The 17,773-nt window shown below is 42.2% G+C and overlaps 1 protein-coding gene across 1 annotated transcript; it reads left to right on the forward strand.

Annotated features, from left to right (window-relative positions):
• Positions 1–269: 269 nt before the first annotated feature.
• On the forward strand, positions 270–12,618 carry LOC115311615 (E3 ubiquitin-protein ligase NRDP1). The gene is made up of 3 exons (XM_029970336.3): positions 270–445; positions 3,166–3,522; positions 11,469–12,618. Exons 2-3 carry the CDS (start codon positions 3,223–3,225, stop codon positions 12,459–12,461), a joined length of 1,293 nt encoding a protein of 430 aa, XP_029826196.2. The 5' UTR covers positions 270–445; positions 3,166–3,222; the 3' UTR covers positions 12,462–12,618.
• The last annotated feature ends 5,155 nt before the right edge of the window (positions 12,619–17,773 follow it).

A 17,773-nucleotide genomic window follows, 5' to 3' on the forward strand; every position in this document is an offset into this window, starting at 1 on the left:
TTGCCAGTTTTTTTTTTTTTTTCATTAATGGATAAATAAATATCTGTTCACACTTGCACTACCTGGTTTATTTCGCACGACTTTAATGACAAAACGGTCAAAACTCATACTCCTTTGGTTGATCACCATGAAGTCGTCTATTTGAAAACAAATAAATCATAAAAACTATAAAAACAACTAATTTCGCTTATAAGTTGGGGCAAAGGGCAAAGTATTTCAAAAAAGGCTAGCAGCTAACTTGGCTTCATTTCTCGGACTCTCGAAGTCCCAAACGGCCAATCCATAAGCCTTATACGCAGTCAGCGAGTCGGCGCAGTCGGCGCAGTCTTCGAAAGTTCATAGAAGTCCGTGTTTCGGTACTTTCAGGTTCACCGATTTGATTCGACCGGGTCCTTTTGTTCCACCTTTTTGGAGCAACCTTTCTGGGTAGGAAAGCGATCAAAAGGTGAGGGCATGATGACAAGCGAGAAGCACAGCAGCGCAACGTTGTTTTGTTTGTCCCTACTTTTCTTCAAACTTTCTTTGTTTCCCTATCATGTCGTTTAACAGCGGAGCAAGCGGAGACTGGTACACAAATTGAAAAACTTTTAGTCGAAGGAACAGACACAGAAGGAAACGTCCATTTCTCAGTGTTTCACACCTGAGGCCACAGTCTTGGGTGTTACACGACATGACTAGCCACCACCAGCAGCTCGCCTGCGCACCAAGTCTTCACCAATTTGTTTCCCTAGCCGTTTGTCTTCTTTTAGTCGTTCAAGGTTTCGGGGTGCGCGCTTCGCGACTTATATTTCTTTTTACGGCGAAGGTTCCGTATATTTTTTGTGTGCGTGACCAATAACTCTTCCCTCGCACCGCCGCATGCCTTCCCCGTATGAAACATTCAAAGTAAATAACTAACTTAACGCGGTAACGAACGCGCGAGCAAGATGCCATTTGTTTCAGGTTTTTGCTTTAGAACAGCTATTGCTGCAGACGCCGGTACGTGCGGCGCGTGGAGCACCATTCTCTGCGTTCTCCTTGATGCTTGGGTAATTTAGCAGTAGATCTATTCAGCAGATTAGTTACAAATAGGCACCATTTTTTGAAAATCAGTAGGTTCTCAGGTAGATAATAAAGGTTTCTCAAAGATTTGCCGCTGTGCGATCCACGTTGGCCATGTCGTCGTCGTCGTTCCAAGCAGTGTTGCGGAATGGGCACCCCCATTCCATTCCAATTTCATTCCGGGGAATTGGAATGGAATATTCCAATTCCAATTCCATTCCGGAATTGGAATGGAATTGGAAAGTCTGGCCTTCTTGTCTCAACGTTGCGAGCAATGCTACTTGTGCGGTTGAACTTCCCATATAAGTGCGCAGACTTTTATAACCGAGTCTTGCAGGATAAAGTCCTGCTTAGGAAACTTCAGTCGTCGGCAAAATACGCCCACACCAACGAAGGACCCGAAGCAGGACCTTCCAAATGAGTGCATGAGTGCATGCAACTGAACTGTGAGCAGTTATTTCATTAAATGTTTTCTCCCAAACTCAATCTTTATTACTCCCTCCCCCCGTTGGGATGTCCCGTTTTCTACCTTGAGAAATATGTTCACCCTACCGAGTTGGCTAACGTGTCTCTGCTTGGAGTGTGAAGCGAAAGCTTGCGGTGTAGAATGTCCTGGGTTCGATCCCCATCCTCTGCCCGCGCCGATCTGGATGAGTTTCGAACCGGTGCACTTTCGTGTTATCACTACTGCGTGGTGCATGTTAAAGACCCCAGGTTAGTGGTTGTACTGCACTGGCTAAAATTATTATCTACAGCTAAGAGACAAGTCACCTGTTGAGGCGTACTAGCATCAAGACTGTCTAACTATACAAGCAACGCATTTTTTTTTCTTCTGTTTTCTGCAAGGGAGGTTATTTTCTTAGTGCTTCCACTCTTCTAAGCTGCAAGGGGAATCAAATTGGGGCAAGGTAAAAAAGTGGAGAGGACACAGGAAAGGAGGAGGTAGACAAAAGTGGAAAGTGCAAAGTGCACATCGGTCTTTGAGTGCACGAGGTCAAGCAGCCATTGGAAGCAGACGGTGGTGCAGCACTGAAATGAATGGCTCTTGGAAGCGAATGGCGGCAGAGCACCCACTCGGGGCACGTGTCTTGCGCATTTCCACAACAATGGTTGGCGGTACTCAAAAGTGTGAATTTTATCAAGGAGACTTGGCATATGGTGCACAAGGTCTATGTGCCGAGAAACTGAGAAAGAGGAGGAACCGGGAGCGCACGGGGTCCTCAGAACGCCGAGCTCTGGTTTGAATGATTGGTGAGTAGACCTAAAACTAGCCGCCTTTCTGTCCACTGCACTCGTTAAACATGTTCGAATGCGAGAGCTAAATGCTGGAAGCCGTCGTTCTGTGCTCTAACACATTGGACGAGTGCAGTGGAGGCAAGAACTACCTTTTTCTCCACTGCACTCGTCGACGTCGGCATTCCGCATTCTAACGCGTTTAATGATTGCAGTGGAGACAAAGGCAGGTAGCTTCAGGTCTGTCCACTCTTCTTTCCAACCAGAGCTCGGCATTCTGACGTGCCCGCATGCTCTCGTTTTCTCTTCTCCCTTCGTGGTTGGCGCATTGCTGTAGGCAGCGTGGAGTGCCTGTCACAATCAAGGTGTGCGCGGAAAGCGCTGCTTTATTGCCATGCTGTGCTTGTCGGGTAACGGGAATCTCGTAGCGTCTTTGTTTTGTATTTTTACAATCAAAGCTTCCATAAATGCAAATCCAACAAAACATGAGATTTGCCCTAGGGGAAAGGACCGGAGAACTACCAATAAGTTGAAGAAAGTGTCGAAGGACTATCGATAGCTAATCGTGGCCGGTCTGCTATCTGAAGACAAGCCACAGGAAAACGCCCCAAAAGAGGTCGGGAAATCCCTACTGCGACGTACGTACGGCTGACTTTGTTGACAGTAACATGTGAACAGCGGGAAATACCACTTTAGAGGCGAGGTTGCCATTTCAGTTGTGAACAACATCGAAGTCCCTTCAAACTCATAACACCAAAATTTTTCTGGGAGACATTTTTTTTAATGTTTGTCAACACCTTATTGATATTTTTAATATTCCTTATCGTTTCTTAAGAATTTGTGTAGTTTCTTACGTAATCTTGTCTACATGATTGCTAATGTTCTCCACAGGCCTCCTGAAGAAGAAACCTACACGATTGGCATATTCCTTTGCCCACCAGCGAAAAGATGGGAGACTGCAGCCATGGCCAAGTGGAGATGGCATCTTTCAGAGTAGCCGAATTCTCTGACCTCATTGACTGGAGGCCCACGCTGTTTCAGGATCCCATCATTGCACAGAGAGCCTGCGTGCTGTGCGGCGTCCTCTACAAGAAGGCGATTGGGCTGCCCTGCGTCCACACGCTTTGCACAAAATGTCATACCCAGTGTGTCGACAAAGGAAGCATGTGTCCTGTCGACCAGAAAGCATTCTGCGAAGATGATGTCGAGCATCTGGAGCTCTCTCTCAAGTACATCTTGAACCGAGAAGTGAGTGATTGCTCCCCCGTCCTAGTTAGCCAAAGTCTGAATTCGTCAAAATTGGGCAGTGGCTAAACTTCTCGAGAAAAGTTCGGCGAGGATTCAGCAGACCTGTCTGCATGCGCATACAATCACACAAAGAATGGTATGGAAGAAATAGGCAGAAGTTTGGCAAGTCATTTGGTATCACAAAGCAATGGTATGCAAAGTGAAATTACGTAATTATGCAATGCATGGTGGCGGCTGAGGGACCTGGCAGCTGAAGCACACAGCAGCTGTGGGTATGTGGATTGAATGTTTGTGCTGCAGAACCCAGAGAAATTGGGCTTGATGCCCGACCCTGCTCGTTTTGATCTTTATGAGCATCTTACCGGCATGCATTCGGCCCATGTATTGCTGCTGTGTGATGCGCATTAATCTATAGCAGAGACATCATATCCCTCTTGGGGCAACTGGTTTCCCACCATCTAAGCTTTCATGCAGCACATTGCTTTGTGCGGTGCATTTGTTATTTCTGTGGGTGTGGTCATCGTGAATCTTTTACTTAAATTAAAGAGAAAATTGGTGCCGTGTGCTGTGCAAGTAACCATTGGAAAGGCACTTTTAAGTGTTTTTAACTTGATCTGCACATTGCTATCGATGAAACAACAAAAAATAACAGCTGTGCAGCTGTTTTTTTATTCACTGTGGTTTTCATTTTCTGTCCCAGTCACATCTAGGGCCCTTCATGTGCACTGTAGATTCGTTGTGTGCGATACACAGAAAAAGTCAGAGTAGACGCGCGCCGTTAAAATTGCGAAACACAGACTGAACTCATGTACTGCAGCATGGCTCGTTTAAAAAAGTAGGTGGAAGTTTGCAAGTAAACATTTTAAAGTAGGTTTATAAAATTTTTAGATTATCACTAGGTCAGAATGCACATACAGGGTGTTTCTGAAAATGTGGGCTAAATCGGTGCTGTAAAAACTAAAAAAAAGTTGGTGAGAGTTGTCGAAAATGACTAAGTGCACCTACACTATAATGATTAAAGGCGTGCGCGGCATTTTACGACGTTCCGAAAAAACGCTCAGTTTGGACGCGTTTCTGTGTTGCGGTTTCTTATCGGAGTGCATCTCCACGCTAGCAATCCAGCTTCCAGAGGCCAAAACGTGCAACATATGGGCGCCACCACACGTGGCACTTAAATAGGCTATATAGGGAAGCCTCTGGACTACCACGTGAGGTTTGACTTTTAGAGCGCAGCTCTTAGGCGCCCATTTCCGGCTTGAGCGGCATCGCCGTCGGTGCAACCGCGCGGTGCATTATGGGTAAATTTCCCTGCTAAATCTAGCGGAAATATTTCCCCGCTAAATCTAGCGGAAAAATTTCCCCGCTAGATTTAGCGGAAAAATTTCCTCGCTAGATCTAGCGGGAAAATTTCCCCGCTAAATCTAGTGGAAAAATTTCTCTGGGGGGTCGCGTGACCCTTCAAGGTCATGTGGCCCCCAAAGTCAGTACCCTTCGCTCGTCCTCCTCAAGAGCTGCGCTCTAATTCGGCGTTACAGGGAGTTGTAAACGGCTTTCATTTTTTGAAGTCGGTGTCAGTGTGAAGACGTGCCTTTACGCAATGCCTGGTGGTGCACGCACGCTGCGCATTTTGGCCAGGGGTGGGCAGGATTGCTGGCTCGTAAACGCGCTGCTATGAAAAACGGAGACCTAAAAACACGTCCAAATCAAGCAAATTTTTGGGTTACGGGCTTGAGTTGAGCTAGGTGGTCCAACTGTAACAGTGACTTTCACGGCTTTTCCTAAACAAATCTGTAAATCTTAAAAAAAAAAACTGTAATTGATAATTTTGCATTTCTGAAATAATGATTTTGTGTGGAACAAGTGATGAATGTTTCCGATAAAGCGTAACACTCTTTTGATGCAATAGTATTTTATTAGATTTGATTTTGTTGTCGTACCCCAAATAAGATGACAATAAGTTACTTGAGATACAAATAATGTGTGATAACAAATAATTTTACATTTTCGGGGAGAATGGAGCCACATCAAGGAAGAATACCAACGATTTTTCTTAATTTATTGGTAATATGATTTATAAGATCATCCCAAGACAAATTTTCTGAAAATATGACTTCCAATGATTTATGATTTTTCACTAGTTCAATTGGCATAGAATTAAATTGAGTAGTTTTGTTTAGGGCTACATGTTTATTGATTGATCTAAATAATATTGCTTCGGTTTTTGTTTCATTATTAATAAGCACATTTGACTTTGACCACATTGCAAATTTGCAGAGCATGACATTTCTTTTTGTTATTAAGTTATCCGCTGAACATCATGAAAAATCGTGCACAAAGAGACAAAGACAAATGAGGAACGTGCATACTCACAACTCTGGTAGAAAGGAAAGATAAAGCACAATTCATGACAGGGGACACCCTGATGGATGTCCCATGTCATGAATCATGCTTCATCTTTCCTTTCTTCACTTAATATACCAGAGTTGTGAGTATGCACGTTTCTGCATTCTGTGTTGTTTCCTCGTTCGTACTTGTCTCTTCGTGCACGATTTTTCATCATGTTCAACGTCTACCAAGCTTAAGTTATCAGCATCCGCGTCAAAGAGGAACAAACCTATGTCGTCTGCATGTATTATGAAATGAGTGTTTCTGCCAGTATTCATAATATAATTTAGTTAAATATTAAACAATTAGGGCCCCAATATGCAACCTTGGGGGATGCCATATCTGATCGGCATAAAAGAGAAATGTCCATCAGTGCGCACACACTACATGCAATCTTCTCGATATGACGCAAAAGTGAAAGTGGAGAACCACAAATACCGTAGTGGTATAATTTGTCAACAAGTATTTTGTGATTAATACAACCAAATCTTTACTAAAATCTATAAATATAAAAGTTTGTTTTCAGTATTATGTCCAATAATTTCTTTTTGTAAGAGGTGTGCAGATTCCGGCGACCTTCTCTTTCTAAAACCGAACTGAGACTCAGAAAGTACCGAGTGTTTTGACAAAAAAAGTCTCTAAACGACAGAAAATAATCTTTTCGAGCACTTTGGGAAAAGATAGGCAGGACCAATATAGGTCCCTAATTAGACAAATAATTCTTCTCAATGCCCTTATACAACACTGACACTTTTGCATGTTTCCTAGGGAAATCTCCTCATGGCAAGCACATGTTGAAGATGTGTACAAGATATGGCACAGTTATGTCAAGAATATATTTAATGTGTTTAATTTGAAGGTCATCAATATGACCTGTTTTACTATTTTTTAAGCCCATAAATGTTTTACACACTTCATTATAAGTAGTAGGATCAAAAAGGTGGTTCATTGATTCTTCGTGAAATGCTGTCCACGGCTGTGTCGCAATACGAGCTCGATGCCAGATGTACGAAATGCAGCGTGGTCTCGGCAACCAATCTGCCATCTATGGGTGATTTCAGATAAGATCGAACAGGGGGTGGCTGGTCGACCTTTTTAATTTGCTCCATAATTTTATATGTTGTTTCCCAATGTCCAAAATAAACAAAATCAGAATTATTTTCAGCCAGAAAAAAAATTGTCGGACGCAAAAAATCGTACATCACGTGGAGGTGGAAAGTCGCATTTGCTTGCATAGCCGGAGGGGGCAACTTTGGTGATTAATAACTAAAGTTATACTTCTTAGGTGAGTTTAATAATCTTTTAGTACAATCTATATGTACTTAGCAATACGAAAAAAAATATTGTTATTCTTTAGTATGTGTTAAAAAATAAATAAAAAACTTCAATTTTGGCGCCTTAACCGTTTTTCCCCCAACTTTGCAGGCCTGTATCTTAGGAAATAATTTAGTCAGAAACGTCATATTTTACGTAAATACACTACTTATAAATGTAAGTATATGCACTGAAATTCAAATTTATTCAGGCGCGGGTTGGGAAGATTTTGTCAAGCAAACCCGAGACAAGCACCAAAATAAGAATATTTTAAGGGCGATTTAAAAAAAAAATCCCGTTCTCGATTTTTTTCAAACTCTGACCAGTCATTCTACTCTATTTAGGGGTTACTATAGATTAAAAACATGTTGCATTATATTGATGGTGTAATAGATACAGCACGTCTACCGAGCCCCTTCTGCGAAGCTGGGCACGGTGTGCGCCCCCGAGGTGCGACGAATTCTTACTTTGAAAGAAAAGATTTTTTTTTGTTATTCGAATATAGCAAGTAATAGTTCTTCCACATCTTTTGCACGTTATAAAAAATTGTGCATTATATAGAATAAATTACACAACAGATACAGGGGGATTTCAGATACGATCGAAAAGAGGGTGGCTGGTCGACCTTTTTAATTTGCTTCATAATTGTGTATGTTATTTAACGATGTCCGAAATAACAAAAAAAAATCAAGATCATTTTCACCCAGAAATAAAAATCGTCCGACGCAAAATGTCGCACATTACGTAGAAGTGGAAAGTCGCATTTCCTTGCGTAGCTGGAGGGGTAAAATTTGGTGATTAATAACGGAAATTATACTTCTTAGCTGAGTTTCACTATTTTTAGGCACAATCTATGTGTACTTAGCAGTACGAAAGAAATCTTCATATTGTTATTATGTTTAAAAAAAATTATAAAAAAACATCAATTTCGGCTGTTTGACTGTTTTCCCCCAACTTTGCCGGCCTGTATCTTAGAAAATACTTAAGTCAGAAGAGTCATATTTTAATTCAATACACTACTTTACGCTACTTATAAATGGAAGTAAATTAACCGAAATTCAAATCTGTATACGCGTGGGTGTGGGAGATTTTGGCAAGCAAACACGAGACACGCACCAAAATAAAAATATATTAAGTGCGGCTTAAAACAAAAAAAAAAAAAACGTTCTTAATTTTTTTTAACTTTACCCAGTCATTCAACTCTATCTAGCGGTTAATATCCATTAAAAACATGTTGCATCATACTGATGGTGCAATGGATACAGCTCCTCTACCGAGCCCCTTATCCGAAGCTCGGCACGAGGTGTCCCTGTGTTGCGATGCAATGATTGCAACTTGTTATTTTGTGAAAAGAGAGAAAAATATATATATATATATAGTATATATATATATATGAAAACGTGGCATCGGGGTCGTCGGAGCAAAAGTGCTCCACATGCACCGAGTGGGCGGACAACATTCGCCGTGCCTTTGCGACCACAGCCTCTTTCCGGAAACGCTGTCAATTGCTGACCCTCTTGCCATCAACCTTGGCAAGATATGAAGTCCAGAAGATCATCCCAGAGGCATCGATCTACATCATTAATAGATCCCGGAAGCTGAGGGAGGACCACGGCGTGTGGTATGTGCCCGATCCCTATACAAGGTGTAAGGTGAGCCCTGAAAACGTATCTGCAGCGGTTGAGTACTACATGAAAGACGAGTTAGTGTTGTAGGCAGAGTCCCAATCAGAAGGACGTCATTTCCGTTGTGCTCGATGGCCAGAAAACGCTCAGGCCGAAACGTCTTATGACACGGTCAATCAGAGAAGCGTTTCGTGAGTATAAAAGTGACCATCCCGACTCCGGCATCGAATTGACGAAGTTTTACTCTCTGCGACCCCGATGGGTTAAATGCAATCCCCAGCAAGAAGCGTGCGTTTGTGTGTACTGCGCAAACTATAACCTCTGTGTCGCCTCTCTACAAAACGCTGCTGGCTCACAACTTGACGCAGCGGAATTGAACTCTGCATTCATTTGCAACCCGCCATCGTGCCAGTGCCTTTTAAGCAAATGTGACCATTGTCCCAAAGGCCAGTCTCTTACACTCGAAAAACTCAACATTTCCGAGGATGAAGAGATAGTTTTGGCAGCACTGGAGTCAGGCGAGCTCGTGAAAAAGACTTTAGATCCGGTCACTTTTCTGGAAGAGCTTCGTATGTCGGTCTCATGGTGGATCATTCACAACCATATCAGACAGACGCAAGGCAAAGTAATCTATGAAGAAAAGCAGTGCGCGCAGCGTGGTAGCATTGTCTTCCACTTCGACTTGGCTGAAAACTGGACTGTTATCCTTCTTGACGAGATTCAAGCGTACCACTGGAAAAAACAAAACAAAAACGGGTCTCAATATTTACGTGTGTGGTGACGACTAGAAAGTCGACATACACTTTTGCCGTCATCAGTGACGACTTGCATCATGACTCCGCTCATGCCTGTCTGGCTGTACAAAAAGTGAGAGAGTGGGTCGATGACAACCTTGCTGTGTACTCTTATTTGACTTATGTAAGTGACGGTGCCGCCAGTCACATCAAGAATCGCTTCCAACTTCATGAATTCCAAAAAAAAAATGTTTATCCCAAGGCCCAATGGCCACTGGGCACGGAAAAAACGCTTGTGACGGAGTTGGAGGGCTTGTCAAACACCAAGCAACGCTTCACAACTTGAGACAGCTCCCAGGAAAGGCCATACAGTCTGCAAAATGCATGGTGAACAGTCTTTCCCAAAAACTAAAAGGAATGAATTTCACAATTCTGGACGAAGACGAGGTTGTTGAATTCCGTGAACGCAAAAATGAAGGGTGGGTGGGAGTGCGCGCCTTTCCTGGTATTCAGTCGTGGCATGTGTGGCTATGCAAAACATCAGAAGCTTCGACCTGTGACTTGGAAGTGGCACGGACTGTCGGGTCCCCTTGGAAGAAACTCTGAGTGCACACTGTCAGAAAATGTTTGCGTCAAAATCTGTCCATTTCGAAACCTATGAAGACAGAACTGTGTTGTATATATGATGTGTAATTTATTATATTTAATGCTCAATTTATTATAACGTGCCAAAGATGTGACAAACTATTACTTGCTATACTCGAATGAATAAATAAATACTTTCTCTCAGAGTAAGAAGTCGCAATAACTGCGTTGTACCACAGGGGTACACCGTGCCGATCTTCGCAGAAAGGGGCTCGGTAGAGGTGCTGTATCTATTACACCATCAATATAATGCAACACGTTTTTAATGGATATTAACCCCCAAATAGAGTAGAATGACTGGTCAGAGTTTAAAAAAAAATCGAGAACGGGATTTTTTTTTTAATTGCCCTTAAAATATTTTTATTTTGGTGCTTGTCTCGTGTTTGCTTGCCAAAATCTCCCCAACCCGAGCTTAAATAAATTTGAATTTTATTGAATGTACTTCCATTTATAAGTAGTGTATTTACTTAAAATATGACGTTTCTGACTAAATTATTTCCTAAGATCTGCAAAGTTGGGGGAAAAATGGTCAAGGAGCCAAAATTGATGTTTTCTATTTATTTTTTAAAACATACTAAACAATAACAATATTTTTTTTCGTATTTCTAAGTACATATAGATTGTGCTTAAATATTATAAAAGTCACCTAAAAAGTATAACTTTAGTTATTAATCACCAAAGTTGCCCCCTCCGGCTATGCAAGCAAATGCGACATTCCACCTCTACGTGATGTACGATTTTTTGCGTCCGACAATTTTTTTTCTTGGTGAAAATAATTCTGATTTTGTTTATTTTATACATAGGGAAATAACATATAAAATTATGAAGCAAATTAAAAAGGTCGACCAGCCACCCCCTGTTCGATCTTATCTGAAATCACCCCTATGCTAAGTTCTGCTATGGAATTGTGTGATCTATTGCGCTGTAAGATTACATTTATTGATTTCCAAATGATATCTGGAAATTTCTTCGAAGCCTCATTGAACAGTTTATCATAATATTCACGCTTTGCCCTCAGACCTGCCGTTAAGGTATTGCAATACTTTTTGAAGGTAACTAATTTTTTTAGGTACTGTGACAGCTTTATATAGCATATTCACGAAATCCTTGCAATGTACCCTTCGGCGGCCTCACTGTGCTCGCTAAAGGTATGTGAAGTGACCTTTAAATGCTGTGCATCTAATAATGCCCTTGGGAAATGCCCAAGCGATGACCAATTTTTGTTTGTTTTTGTTTTTCCGAGGCTGCTTGCTGGAACGCATCTAGGGGCTGTGGCCTCATCGCCCGTACTGCCAGCCTCTTGGACCACTATAAGGAGTGTGAGTTCGGCATCGTGGCTTGCTGCATCTGCCACTCGTCGGTGCTGCGCAGGGACATCTTGGAGCACTTCAAGAGTGGCTGCAGGATTCACAAAGCTGCATGTCTATCTATCAACAACCCTGCGGCACAAGATCTCGGGGATGTTAGCAGAACTTGTCTCGAGATGAAGAAAGCCATTGGGAACATCTCTGAGGACCTTATGTCACTGCAGACCAGCCTGAACCAGCGTTGTGAAGACGTCACAGAAGAAGGTGCGAGATTCATGTGCCAATGGCAGTTACAAGCTTCTAGGCTTGCTGAGCAGTTCAGCGACTTCAGTGCCATCTGCACCACTAAGTTCACCGAACAACTCAACGTTCTTCAGGCAGCAATAAACGACTACAAAGAGAATGTGAGCAAAGAGCTTTTTACACAAAGCAACAAGTTGGCTGTGGTTTCGGATATGGTGTGCAAGAGTTTGCCAAGCAATTGTAGGGCTAAGACAGTCCACTGGTACATTGAGCACTGGGCAGACCTGAAGAAGCAAGCACTTGAACAAGGGCTCGTTGCATTGAATGGCACCAAGAGGACCATATACGATTACAGTGTCTCTCAATATGTCCAGCTTGAACGAGTGAACAGTGTGGTGCACTTCGGTTGCTTCATGATGATACACCCCGGGGAACATGACTTGGAGCTGCAGTGGCCCTTCCGTAATGTGTACACAGTCGGCGTCATTCACCCCAAAGATGAATCAGTTGCGATTTCTTTCACAGTAAATGCTGGTTGGTATGACGATCGGCCATACTTTCAGCTGCCGAATCAAGGAACAAAACAAGGCTTCGGAAGGCCATGCCTGTCCACAGTAGAAGAGCTAGAAGGGAAGGGGTTTGTTCAAAACAATGCACTCCATGTTTTCTTGGAAATTGAACCTTAGTTTCCTTCATCATCTTCATGGAAACCAATTTGAAAGTTGTGTAGCTTCCAAAATAATCTTTTTAACTTCTTGAGAACTCAGAACGGCGCTAAGACGGCAGTATTTTCTTTGGCTGTAACGCTGTTCAGTTGTACAATAAAAATAGTCACCTTCTAAACTGGCTCATTGATGTTTTTTTTTTTTTTGTTTTTTTGATAGGACGAGACAAGAAATCAAAGGTATAAACTTCCTATCTCGAAAAGTGATGATGAGAATGTGGCAGGCAACGTTAAACCCACTGGCTTTGGAACAGGCAGAACCAGTGCTTGTGGAGGAACGGTGCTAACATGGCATCCGGGTGACAAGCGTAAACTGACCAGCCACTGGAGTTACTTTTAATGCCCATAGTATCATAAAATGACTGATTAGAAAGCTCAAATTTTTTTATCTTTGAAAGGTAGCTTCGGTACCTTTTTCTTTGAATTACGGGGTTTTGACCGTTTTTAGTGCATCAAGTGCCCCTGAATTACGAGGTGCACGCCAATACATTGCAGACGGACTAAGGGAACGGAAAAACAACCTTCATGCTTTCGCATTCACAACTCCTAAGAAGTGCTTAAATGTCCTCGGAATTTTTTTATTAGATCAGTGTAAATAAGTTAAGATGTCTCAAATTTTAATTGTAGTGCATAGTTTTGAGTTCGGAACTGCTCGTAATTTTCTGTTTCGTTTTTTTTTTTTTTTTTTTTTTTTTTACACGTACGTATTACGAAAGCGGGAAATTTGGATGTAAGCAAGAAATTGAATAAAAAAATTATGTTTTTTTATTGATTTGTCATATTAAATTTAGTGTGACAAACCTTCAGCGTCATTCCTACGCGAATATTTGAATTTTCGAATGCTGTGGAGCCCTTTATTTTTGCAGCCGTATGTTCAAAAGGAGAGGATTAAGGGCTTTACAGTAATACTTTAGAATACTACGCTCTTTGATATTCACTTTTCCTCTTCACACTTGGTACTTTTCGAAGTGTTGGAACGCCAGCTCCCCTGAGAATGCTTCTCACCGACCACCAGCGCACTCCGGAGAACCGACATCCATGGAGTGGACGCTGCCATCTTGTGAAGCTCGAGCGCTTCGCCGCAGCGCAGCCTCGAGCTTAGCGGGGAAGCACGCCTTTACTGGAGCTTGATGATTGTTGCTAGTGCAATAAAAGTTTAAAAAGTCACTGTGGCTAACTGTATTATGCAGGAACAGTATTGGGTAAAGTACATGTAAGAAGTACTTGAAGTAAATGAGAGATTATGTACTTCAAGTAAAATAGTAAGTACACCGGGTGCAACCTGTACTTGAAGTAAAGTATTGGAAAGTTTCATGATCTTACAATCTCCCCTGCAGCGTTTTTTTTTACACTGATATGCATTGCCCCAATGGTAATTGGGGTGCATCAGTCACTTTAGGAAATGGCGGCAAATTTCGGATAAAGTCAAGTGGCCACAGAACTCTTACTTACGAACTATTAAGCGCACTCAACTTGTAAGGCAGCTATTTGTGTTGATCTTATAACCACCATTACTTCACACAGAAAAATGACCGGATGACGTCTCGAAAGACGATGGTGCGTTTTCATATAAAGGCTGATTCACACACTTGCGCGAGGCTGACCGAGTACGGCTGCTACGTTAATCCTTCGACGGGTTGCTATGGCAATGGGGGTTTTAAGCCGCTTACAACCACACCGTTTCCGTCGCAATCCGTTGCTATGGAACTTGGTCAGACTTGTGCAGGTGTGTGAAGCAGTCTTGACTATACACAATTTTTTTGTTAAATGTTTGTGAACTCTTATACTCGACCTCGGAAGGTATAGTTCTGGAAAAGCCTAGGATGCGAGCCTGTGGTTTTTGAAAAAGCTTTGTTTCAGCAAGAACAGCTTTGGGGAACGTACTTTGAACTCGGGAGTTGTACTTTCCTCGGAAAGTGCCAGAAAAAGTGCCAGTACATACTAGGAGAATGTACTTCAAATAACATACAAGTTTTCTAAACCTACTTATTACTTTAATTACAATCTACTTAAAGTACCTTCTCAATGCTGCAGAAATGCAGGGCGTCTATTATTATTTTTTTTTGCTGTACCAAATTTTTATAAAGGGGGCAAAGTTATTTGAATGCGGCTTTCACTGCATGTTAATATTGCTCGGCAAACATTAGATGGGAATCCAACCACCACTATTATCAAATTAATTAACTAAAATTTGTTAATGAACTTTTTAATCACTGTAATTAGGATATATTGTCACAAATGGACAATTGATGAGGCGATGGAAACTGAAGCAAACTAAACATTTAATGGGGCGAACTGTGGCCCAAAACAAAATAAATAAAACCTATAGCGTCACAGGCGTCAATGTCGGCAAAACAGCAGAATCGAACGCTGGGGCGAGACTGGCTCCGCTCGCCATGCGGAGTCCCTTATGTACCCGCGTGGGTCTCTGGAACATTCAGCATAGAACATTCGAAACTCGATCAGACGATTTGAGGCAATCGTATGCCAAGACTGTTCCTGTTTGTAGAATTCGCGTAACCCAGCCCGTGTTATGTGATGTCTTCAAATTTCCCACTTAAAGTATGAAATTTGAAGACATTGCATAATTATCTGGCTAATGTAGCGAAGTTGGCTACACATGCAACCGACATCATTTGTGGCCATGCCAGTATTTTATACGCAACGAGCGTTTGGTTCCCCGTGTTAGGTTGACACCGCAGAAGTTGTAGTTCGAAGAGGCCAGTAAGTAAAAATAACAGTCAGTACCCAGCAATGGCGACACTTGCAAGCTATTTTAGTGCCCACTTTTGCGGGTCTGCCGGATCGAGTGAAAAAAAAAGTTGGGTTAAGTAGAAAATTCGGGGACAGATATTTTGGAACACGGGCTAGTTACACAAATTCGATATGGAACGGTCTTGGCTACGACCGCCTCGAAAGTTTGTAATGTAAACATATATCCTAAATACACTAATTAAAAACGTCGCCAAACACTTCAATCCATATGTCCTAAATACAGCAATTAAAGAATCGCCAAATGCTGCATTGAGGTGTTCCCTTGGACACATTTTGGTCGACAGTGAGCATTTTCGGCACCTATCCTTCACACACCTTTTTCATGTCCAATATTCCATGCAAGATATTGTGAACATGTTCAGTTGAGATGCCTACCTTTTCGGCGATCTCGTGCACTTTCACTCAAAGGTCTTCCTTAACGATGCCGTGAATTTTTTTAATGATTTCCTTCATGAAGTGAGCGTCCAGAACACACTTCATCTTCAGTGGATGTTCGGCCATGTTGAAACTCATTGATGCAAAAATAGACTATCTTCAACACTGGTGCAGAACCCCCGTAAACTTCGTCCAACTCAGCTTTAATCTGCGCAGCTGTCTACTTTTTTAAACAAAAATGTTTTATCATTGCACAAAACTAGCTTTTCTTCTCTCTGTTTTTGTGGTAGCTTTAAACATTTTTTGAGCGTGAACCACGGGTCGAGTGTGGCTGAAATTAGGCCTCATCACATGAATTGTAGCGGCATCTCGTAAAAAACTACAAAACTTGTAAAACTACCTCGTAGGACAAATCAAAGCACACCACTCGGTACACTACAAAAATGTTTAGACTTACCGTTTCAAGGCTCCAAATTGATCTACGCATGCTTCAGCAAGTACAACTGAACATAATCTGCATCCAGGTTTTCCAACTTCTATGTATACTAAACGTTTGATCAAATATCCATAGTCCTCTTTTAGCTGCCAAGACCTGGTTATTTCTTAGTCAACAGGACAAGCAACGAAGAGGTCGGTTTGAGCTGGAATGGCATTCTGTAGATTTATGTCTGGTTAGCGACACCGCGGACTCTTTCCCTTGCAACCAAGACAGTGGCCGTTCAGCATGGGAGGCCAACAGTGCAACAAGAAAATGACCACTGAAAGTTCTCACGCTATTTATTATCTTTGAAACCGTTTGCACACGTATGTGCATGTGGACAACTGAAGATGGCAGAAAATGAGAATCGCTTAACAAAGCATTTGTTTTGCTATGTGACACTGTAAAGAAAAAAAAACAAACAAACACCATGACAAAGTTGAGCAATACGTGTAGATGCCTGCAGAGGATAAGAATTGTCACCTGGCCTTACATGACCTGTCATCTGCTTGCTATGGCAGTCACAGAACGGGGATCAATGTATGCGTGTGTTAAGAACACCACGGCATGGCAATGATCCGCGAGGAAAGTTTGCATTGTAGTCATTAGTCACTTTTTTCTAAAAGTTTATGCAAAGGTGTCTGCTGGTCCTTCGTGAGTCCTTGCAAATGTGGGAAATACAACAGGTTGTAACAAGAAAACTAAATATTGAGTGAGTAGTCATTAGTGCACTGCCTAAGTGGACCTTTGACGGGGGGACAGAAGTTGCCACGTTCTTGAGGCAAAAACTTTGTGTCCGAGTATCATACAGTTGCTATTTCACTTGACGCTTTGGCACTGTCCTAAGAGAGATGTGTGGAGCCTCACACAACCACCTGTCTAGAAAAAAATTCAAAATCTGCACAAAAGGCTGTGCAATCTTACATGATTGGTCCCTGGAGTCAATAGACATGTTTGCAACAATGTGAAATGCATAAAATCTAACACCAAGTTTCCTCAAACAATTTGCACACAGATACGATCAGGGAAAACAGTAATTAACAATGGAAGGTTTAGATCAATACAATTTAGTTGAGTGAACGCCGTGTCTGCCTTTCTTGATCTGGTGCCTCGTCCTTTGCGCTGTTTTAATTCAGAAAACGCAGTTAAACGGGAGTTTTCGTAGTGGAGACGTTCGTTATGGTACTTGACCGTAAACCGTTATTGCGCTACATTCGGTTTAACTGACAAGACCACGTTTTCGACGAGACGGTCGAGCCCGGTTATATCACAGTCCAAACATCCCTTTGAAAATAGCATGTACAGGAGTGCTGTCTTTCCAACTCCAATGGCGGGGACACTTGATATAGCGAACGAATCCCGGCCGCTCGTTGCTTTTTTCGCCGTCCGATTGCGCCGGCGGCGAGCACATCGCTTGTGTTATGTGGGTGGCAGACTGCCAAGCCAGCATACAAAAAAAATAATTAATAAACCGTAAAAAAAAAAAAAAAAAAAAAGAAAAGTGAAGGGTGGCAAAAGCAAGGAAAAGGGCACACACGCGCGCATCGAGAGAGCAGGGAGTGCTTGCTGTTGGAACGGTAGCCTTCACCCTTTCCCCAAACACTGCTGATGCTAAGCGACTTCCCAACCACAAAATAGAATTAGGA

Source organism: Ixodes scapularis, unplaced genomic scaffold (genome assembly GCF_016920785.2).
Source record: "Ixodes scapularis isolate PalLabHiFi unplaced genomic scaffold, ASM1692078v2 PGA_scaffold8__174_contigs__length_109621045, whole genome shotgun sequence".
In the NCBI taxonomy this organism is placed as follows: domain Eukaryota; kingdom Metazoa; phylum Arthropoda; class Arachnida; order Ixodida; family Ixodidae; genus Ixodes; species Ixodes scapularis.